At 31.6% G+C, this 7868-nt stretch overlaps 5 protein-coding genes across 5 annotated transcripts; 2 read left to right on the plus strand and 3 right to left on the minus strand.

Moving 5' to 3' along the window:
- Window positions 1–499: 499 nt before the first annotated feature.
- Window positions 500–1524, plus strand: BN7_3227 (uncharacterized protein; the record flags this gene model as incomplete). The annotated part of the gene is made up of 2 exons (XM_011276174.1): window positions 500–605; window positions 686–1524. The coding sequence occupies 2 exons, from the start codon at window positions 500–502 to the stop codon at window positions 1522–1524; spliced, it is 945 nt and encodes a 314-aa protein (XP_011274476.1).
- Window positions 1525–1770: 246 nt separating this feature from the next.
- Window positions 1771–3342, minus strand: CDH1 (Cdh1p; the record flags this gene model as incomplete). Its single annotated transcript, XM_011276175.1, has 1 exon — window positions 1771–3342. One exon carries the CDS (start codon window positions 3340–3342, stop codon window positions 1771–1773), a length of 1572 nt encoding a protein of 523 aa, XP_011274477.1.
- Window positions 3343–3966: 624 nt separating this feature from the next.
- Window positions 3967–4390, minus strand: ECM15 (Ecm15p; the record flags this gene model as incomplete). The annotated part of the gene is made up of 2 exons (XM_011276176.1): window positions 3967–4241; window positions 4306–4390. The coding sequence occupies 2 exons, from the start codon at window positions 4388–4390 to the stop codon at window positions 3967–3969; spliced, it is 360 nt and encodes a 119-aa protein (XP_011274478.1).
- Window positions 4391–4656: 266 nt separating this feature from the next.
- On the minus strand, window positions 4657–5691 carry LCP5 (small subunit rRNA maturation protein LCP5; the record flags this gene model as incomplete). The annotated part of the gene is made up of 1 exon (XM_011276177.1): window positions 4657–5691. One exon carries the CDS (start codon window positions 5689–5691, stop codon window positions 4657–4659), a length of 1035 nt encoding a protein of 344 aa, XP_011274479.1.
- Window positions 5692–6195: 504 nt separating this feature from the next.
- On the plus strand, window positions 6196–7042 carry NSA2 (rRNA-processing protein NSA2; the record flags this gene model as incomplete). Its single annotated transcript, XM_011276178.1, has 2 exons — window positions 6196–6198; window positions 6260–7042. 2 exons carry the CDS (start codon window positions 6196–6198, stop codon window positions 7040–7042), a joined length of 786 nt encoding a protein of 261 aa, XP_011274480.1.
- Window positions 7043–7868: the final 826 nt, after the last annotated feature.

A 7868-nucleotide genomic window follows, 5' to 3' on the forward strand; every position in this document is an offset into this window, starting at 1 on the left:
TATTTTGGCTTCTGGTTTAATACCACAATAACAATTAACAAAAAAAAAAAATCAAAAAGAAGCCCGCGAAAATGGTATAAAAAAGTCCGGTTCACGCAGCATCGTAGTTAACAGGAATCCATGATTTGTGTCAGAGTTTAAAATTATTTGCAATCAGTTTCTCCAGACAACATTAATGTCGATCAGAGACAGTTTGGACATAAAGATACATTTTGAGGACAATTTTGCGTGAAGATAGAGTTTCAATCTTAATTAAGAGAAGTAGCTCGTGTTAAAAAGTACTATAGCTGGTCATATGTCATATGCCATATAGCCTTAAGGTTGCAAAACGGGTTAAACGGGGACTTTTCAGTTTGCTGTTTTAGCTCAATTCAGTTCAACTTTATAAGAGTTTATGATTTAAATGTCTTGAATTCTACTGACAAGTCTACATCTATTTTAACATTTAGGTTCAAGGTATTAGGTATTAGTGAATGAATATAGATAAAGGTTTATCAAGATGGATACTATAAATAACTTCGCAGAAAAACTGGAAGGTATACCAGGATATGACATGGCTGTTGACTGGATTAATGATAAAGTAGGTGAAAAATATCAAACAAAAGGTAGGTCAACCCATTGTGTAGCTGATGAACTTCGGATTCAGTATATTGTTGATCTTGCTTGACTAACTTGAGCTTATTAGACCCATTTTATGTTGAAATTCATGGGAAGAAAAAAAGAAGGAAGGCTCCAGAAACTTGTACAAAACAAGAACAAAAAGCATGGAAAAGAATTAAAAAGAAAGCTTGGTTAGACGATAGAAACTTTTTTGGATGTTATCCCATTGATCTAGGACTAGGGTTAGCTCCTTTATTAGCTATTTTACCAGTTATTGGGCCTTTAATGATGTTTGCAGTTCATGGAAGATTAGTTAGTATTGCAGATCAAGAGTTTCATTTAAGTCCAAAATTAGTTACCCAAATGCATGGTAATATTGCATTTGATTTATTAATCTCATTTCCTCCAATTATAGGTAGTTTATTTGCTTGGTTAAATGGATGTTCAACAAGAAATGCAGCTTTAGTTCATACTGAATTAGTCAAAAGAGAAAGACAAAAGGAACAAGAAAGATTACAAAGATTAAACCTACCAAATCAACAAGCTCAATTTCATTCACCTGATAATTTAACAGGGACTCATTCTTTCAATTCAAACAATAGAGCAAATATAGGTATTGGCACAAACACCGGGGGTCAAACTTTTGATTCAAGATTTCAACAAAATAATAGACAACCATCGAATATTCATCAACCACTACCAACTCAAAAGTATCAACAATCTACAATACAAACACGACCACAACCCCAGGCAGTACCAGTTGCAGTAGCACCACGACCTATAGAGACCAAACAAATACCTACAACAAGTCCTATACGAAAACCTCCACAAGCTCATTATATGACTGCTGCACCACAATCTGCAATGACTTACAACCAATATTCAAATTTTGACCAACAAATGATTAGAGGTCGTCATTATTAGAGCGCCTGGAAGTTGTTTTGATTTGTGAATATAGATTAATATAAGATATATATGATTTTCTACAGTTAATTAGATAATAAAGCACTAGAATATAATAATATTATATTAAGAAATATTATATGTAGTTTGATTTCTCAATTAAAATCATGAACTAAAAAACACAGTTTATTTAATCAAAACGCCAACTTATACCCAAACAAAACATCCGTTATAATAACAATTGAAAACAAATAAAATATAGTATAATCATCTCAGTTGCATAAATGCATCAAGTAAAACAGATTGTGGAGCAGTATCATGTTTATTTTTTTCGAAAACATTCCAAAATCTCAAAGTTTCGTCACCTGAACCTGTCACAACAGTTTGACCATCGGGACTCAATGCTAAATACAAAACTCTATAAGTATGCCCACTCAATGAAGCAATTTGTTGCATTTGTGGATATTTCCATATCATAATTTGATTTTTGGAATATCCATGAGTAGAAACTAATTCAGTTGAATTTATTGACCAGCATAAATTACAAACTTGTGAACCTGTGTCAATATCGGTTAATTTTGTACCATTTAAAACATTCCATGTCTTTATACGACGATCAGTTGTACCACCCCCACTAGCTAAAACTCCTCTTTGATGAGGAGACCAACTTAAAGCCTTGATTGCTGCATTGTGTTCAAATCTATGTAATGGTTCTCTTGTGTTTAATCCATCCCAAACATATAATTTGTTATCATTACCACCAGAAGCTAATTTATTTTCATCAACGTTCCATTTTAATCCACAAATCTCTTGTTTATGACTGGTAATTTTTCCAACATAATGTGAAGCATCTCTTACATCTCTATGAAGAATTGTACGATCTCTTGAACCTGAACTTAATATATGTTCATTCCAACTTAATGCATTTACTCTTCCATCATGTCCAGTCATCGTTCTTGTACATTTTGATGTAGCAGCATCCCAGATTTGAACTGCGCTATTATTAGTCCCAATAGCTAAATGACTACCAGATCCTATCCAAGATAGACTTGTAATCTTATCATTTTGACTTAAATCACATAATTTATCAACAGAACCTGATGAAGCATTCCATAGATAAACACTTGATCCTAAACCAACACCTAAAATATCTTGAGAGCCCCAATCTAACAAGTTTAAATAAAAATCATCAACCAAATCTGGAGCGTCCAAAACTCTATACGGTACTTTAGAAATGGCTCTTGGTTTTTTCGTTGGAGAAAGTAATAATCTTTGTGAATCAACCCTAACTGGAGAAAGTGAATACAAATCATTTTCTATAGAGCTCGAAGTTGGTCGACTTTTATTTGGAGATTGATATGAGAAAAGATTTGTATGATTTTGTTGATGTCTTGGAGTTCTCTGTAGACTTGATGTTGAAGTTGAAGCGGAATTATCATCTCCAGTTCTTGGTGGTGTTATTTGGGTATTATTTGATTTGTTATCTGAATCAACAGAATTTGTAGAGGAAGCACTGGGTATATTATCACCAAATAATTCATTTTTTAAGATTTTATTGAACGTTCTGCTTGCCTCTTCCTCTTTTCTATATTCTAAATCATTTGAAATTGAAGATCCCAAAGGTCTTTGACGGGTTAAGTCATCATTACTCACACTAAAAGCAGCCTGTAAATCAACACCCGATCTATTGGGTATATGACGATCACTATAAACCAACTTTTTCTTTCTTGGGGATTGTGGGATCATATGTGGGATACTTCCTAGACTTGAAGTTGTAGATCTTGATGGTGAACTTGGAGTGGTAAAGTCATCCAAATTAGATCCTTTTCTATTTGACATGACGAATAAAAGAATAAATAAATGTTATATGTAGTTCAAATGTCCGTTATTATATATTGTTCTTTCCTTAAGTGGTCAAATATATCTTTTAGTAATTAATATCAGTCAATATGCACAGAATGCAACCTCTATAACAAAAACTATAGCAAAATGCAGCAAAAAAGATATAAAAAAACAATTAAAAAAACACACTGAGCGGTATGAGTAGCAAATAAACTATTCGACCTATGTCTATAATACACCAATGTTGTGAGATGCGTTTAGTTCTTTAGCTTCTTGTTCAAGACGTTTTGTGGTTTGGACTTTCTGTGGAATCCTTTATTATCTTTGAGAAAAACACAGAATAAATTAAACATTCGCGATACTGATTATGTAAGTTCTTACAAAACAATATAAGCTAAATGCAAAGAAGTTTGACAAATTTCAGAACGAGATTTATGAGATTCAAGATGCAATATTCTTATCAGAAGTCTGTGATTTACTTACTAGAAAGATATAGTAAAGTTACTGGTAATTTGAGCAAGACGTAAAAATTCTTTGTGCAATTGGCCATTTTACTCATGCTTTTATACAATAATCATTGAGCAACTTCATCATATAAATATAATACCTCAAGAAGTTTCCTCAATTGTTAAAACCTCTCTTCATCTTTTCATGGACAATATCAATCTTATCTTGTGCGGTTTGACCCTTATCAGTTCTTGTACCGACTCTGATATCACTTTGAACTCTCAAGACACCTTCTTTATGAAGCATTTCATGGATTTGGCCAATGACATTCATACAAGTATCCCATTCACCTTCCAAAGTACTACCAGCACTGTGTAATGTGTGTTTAATACCTGTTTCTTTCAAAAGTAATTGAATTTTGGCAACTTCATCAGAGACTGATGGTGAACCTGTACCGATCTTTCATCTGTTAGTAAAGGCCCATATCATTAAAAGCGTGTGTTGATTCGGTACTCACTGGAATGACACAAACATCGGCCAAACATTTGATAGTGACTGGTTTCATTTTAGCGACAGTGGACAAAGATCTTCTGAACATTTTCTACATGAAGCAGTTGGTTAAATACAACAATTGATTTGAAATTGATTATTTTCCCGTTGTTGGTCAAACGATTGCATAAGGAGTTTTTTTTTTTTTTCAATCCTAGGTTATATGTGGTTTCGTGGTGGTTATAAAAAAATATGCATATACAGAGATTTATTTTGAATTCTCGAAATTTAATTTACAAATGTGTCAAAATTATTATGCAATTTTTACATTAATTTATACTATAGATTTAGTATAAGTTATTATTATATTAACCACTAATCAGTTCTTCTCTTTTTAGCTCTATCCCATGCTGATTTTGGTTTAGCTCTTCTTGAAGTACCTAAATCATTCTTACTATTATTGAAAATCCCCCAATCTTCACCGAAAAATGTATCAGCTTCTTGTTTTCTTTTTTGTCTTTTATCCTTCTTAGAAACATTATTTGGTAATCTTGTGAAATTACTTTCTTCATATTTTTGAATTTCTGCTTCTCTTTGACGATCTTTCATTGTTTTCATACCACCTCTACCATGATCCAAAATTGTTGAACCAATAGAATTTTCAACCATTGGTGCATCACCATTTTCCAATAAGTATTCTTCCATAGATTGCATCTTTGTAGAACCACTTTTACCACCCCTACCAGTTTCTTTAAATTCACTTGGTGGTAATGCAGCAGCAATTTTTGGTGGTTTATATTTTTCAGTTTTATCACCTTTGGATTTAGCTTCTTTAGCTTTAGTTTTTTGATCTTTTTGCATGGATTTGACTAATGATGATGCATCTGGTCTATAGTTCAGTTCATCTTCATCCTCACTATCTTCTTCTTCACTATCTTCTTCACTTCCACTTTCTTCATGTTGTTTAGCTTCTAATTTTTTACTAATATTTTGTTCACTTGAATCTTTTTCCATTTTATTATAATTTCTAACCATTTTTTCTAATTGATATTGTAATTTTTTTTCTAAATTCTTGATAGCTCTTTCTAAAACAACTCTTTGAGTCACTGAACCTTTAATAGCTTTGCTTTTCAATTCATTTATATCTTTAGCATCATTAGTTTTAGAAGCTTCTATTCTTGCCAGTATTATTAAAACCAAATTATTTAAATAAGATAAAATTGCATTATTTTTCAAGTCTAGCAAGGAAACACCTTCAGGTAAATTTTGATTAGTTTTTTGTAATAAATCTGAAACTAATTCTGGTAATTCTGGTGATTCAACTTTTTTATGAAGATTTGAGATACTATCATTTGTAGCATCAACTGAAGAAGCTATGCTCTTTATTATATCATCTAATGACTGACTCATTTTATATATGTGATGACTGAATTCTGGGTCTTTGAATATACAATGATCAAGGCTATCTTTTTTAAATTTTAAGTTATCTTTTTATCAGAGGTTTTAAAGTTTATACCGTTTTGAAATTTTTTTGAATGGTGTTGTGCGAACCGGAAAATAACTCCATACTTAAGAAAAAGGTCAGTGAAATAATCAACATCAAAATGGTAATTGTGTCCAACAAAATTGTGTTAATAAGATTGGAAAATATAGAATAATAATAGGAAGTACAGAGGTTTTCATTATTCTTCTTTATTTAATATAAAAACTCTTTTGTACTTGAGTTAAAGCAAATTGATTGCTAGCTCATCGCATGTGTTACCCTCTTCACAGCTACATAAAATTTTTTTTTTAGAAAATCCCTATACATAAATTTCTTTTAGATAAATAAAAATCTTATAATACCAACTACTTTATCACAGTTCTTCAGGCTTTTTTCAATTCAGAAAGAACTTAGATTTCAATCGAAACAAAATGGTATGTGATATCAATGCAATATTTAGCTTAGCTCCCTTTGTTAACTAACAAATCTTTTTAGCCTCAAAACGAATATATTGAACAACATATTAAACAACATGGTCGTCGTTTAGATCATGAAGAAAGAAAACGTAAGAAGTTGGCAAGAGAAGGCCATAGAGTTGCTAAAGATGCTCAAACCTTAACTGGTTGGAGAGCTAAACAATTCAACAAGAAACGTTATGCTGAAAAGGTTGCTTTGAAGAAGAAAATTAAAGCTCATGAAGAATCTAAAGTTAAAGGTCCAACTGCTCCAGTTGAAGACGATGGTGAAGCTTTACCAACTTATTTATTAGACCGTCAAGATCAAAATTCAGCAAAGGCAATCTCTTCATCAATTAAACAAAAAAGAATGGAAAAAGCTGATAAATTTTCAGTTCCATTACCAAAAGTTCGTGGTATAAGTGAAGAAGAAATGTTCAAAGTTGTTAAAACTGGTAAATCTAAATCCAAAGCTTGGAAGAGAATGATCACTAAACATACTTTTGTTGGTGAAGGTTTCACAAGAAGACCTGTAAAGATGGAAAGAATTATTAGACCTTCAGCTTTAAGACAAAAGAAAGCTAATGTTACACATCCAGAATTAGGTGTCACTGTATTTTTACCAATCTTGGCTGTTAAAAAGAATCCTCAAAGTCCAATGTATACACAATTAGGTGTCTTAACTAAAGGTACCATTATTGAAGTCAATGTTAGTGAATTGGGTATGGTTACTGCAGGTGGTAAAGTTGTTTGGGGTAAATATGCACAAGTTACCAATGAACCGGATAGAGATGGTTGTGTCAATGCTGTCTTATTGGTCTAAGTTGTGTCATAGAATGTATTTTTAAAAAAAGTAGAATTGAGGATACAGTGTTTTTGCATTTAATTATTTTTGTTGTTTCACAAAGTATTTACATTACAATATTAAGTATGGTTTTCGTTTTTGGTTTAGTTTCTAATGAATGGGTTACTCTATGGATTATAGTTGTAGTTAATATCTCAAAGTACTTAATAATTATTGAGTCAAATATCAAATTGCCCCATAGTTTGGCTATATGTCTTTATTGACACTGCTCAAATCTGGCAGATTTTAGCGTGTTTAATTTGATGTGATAAAATATCAAACAATTAAGGAATTCATTCTTTTATCAAGTAATACTTCCAACTAGTATCCATTCCCTTCAAACAAAGTTCAAGTTATACTCAATCAAGTTATATCCAAGTTCAAACTATATCAAATCAGTTCAATAAATTACTAAACAATATGCAATTCTCAACAATCTTCACTGTTTCAACTTTTGCTTTATCAGTTTTATCATTACCAGCTCCAGAAATTGTTACTGAAACTGAATATCATACTGTTACTGTTAGTGGTTCATCATCATCATCAGCTACTGGTTCAATTCCAAATGGTATTCCAACTGGTGGTTTCAATTCAACAAATGGTTATAATTCAACTCAACCAGGTTTGAACTCAACAGTTCCATTATCAAATGGTACTATAAAATTAAGGCTGTTAATAGGCAATTATATACACCAATGATACAAAACCTACCAATATCAATAAGAGCTGAAGCTATTTCAATATATTGTCTGTCAAGAATCTATTATTATGATGTTTTTGATCCAATTTCGGAAAACCATATCAC

Source organism: Wickerhamomyces ciferrii, contig 00087 (assembly GCF_000313485.1).
Source record: "Wickerhamomyces ciferrii WGS project CAIF00000000 data, strain NRRL Y-1031 F-60-10, contig 00087, whole genome shotgun sequence".
Lineage (NCBI taxonomy): Eukaryota > Fungi > Ascomycota > Saccharomycetes > Phaffomycetales > Wickerhamomycetaceae > Hansenula > Hansenula ciferrii.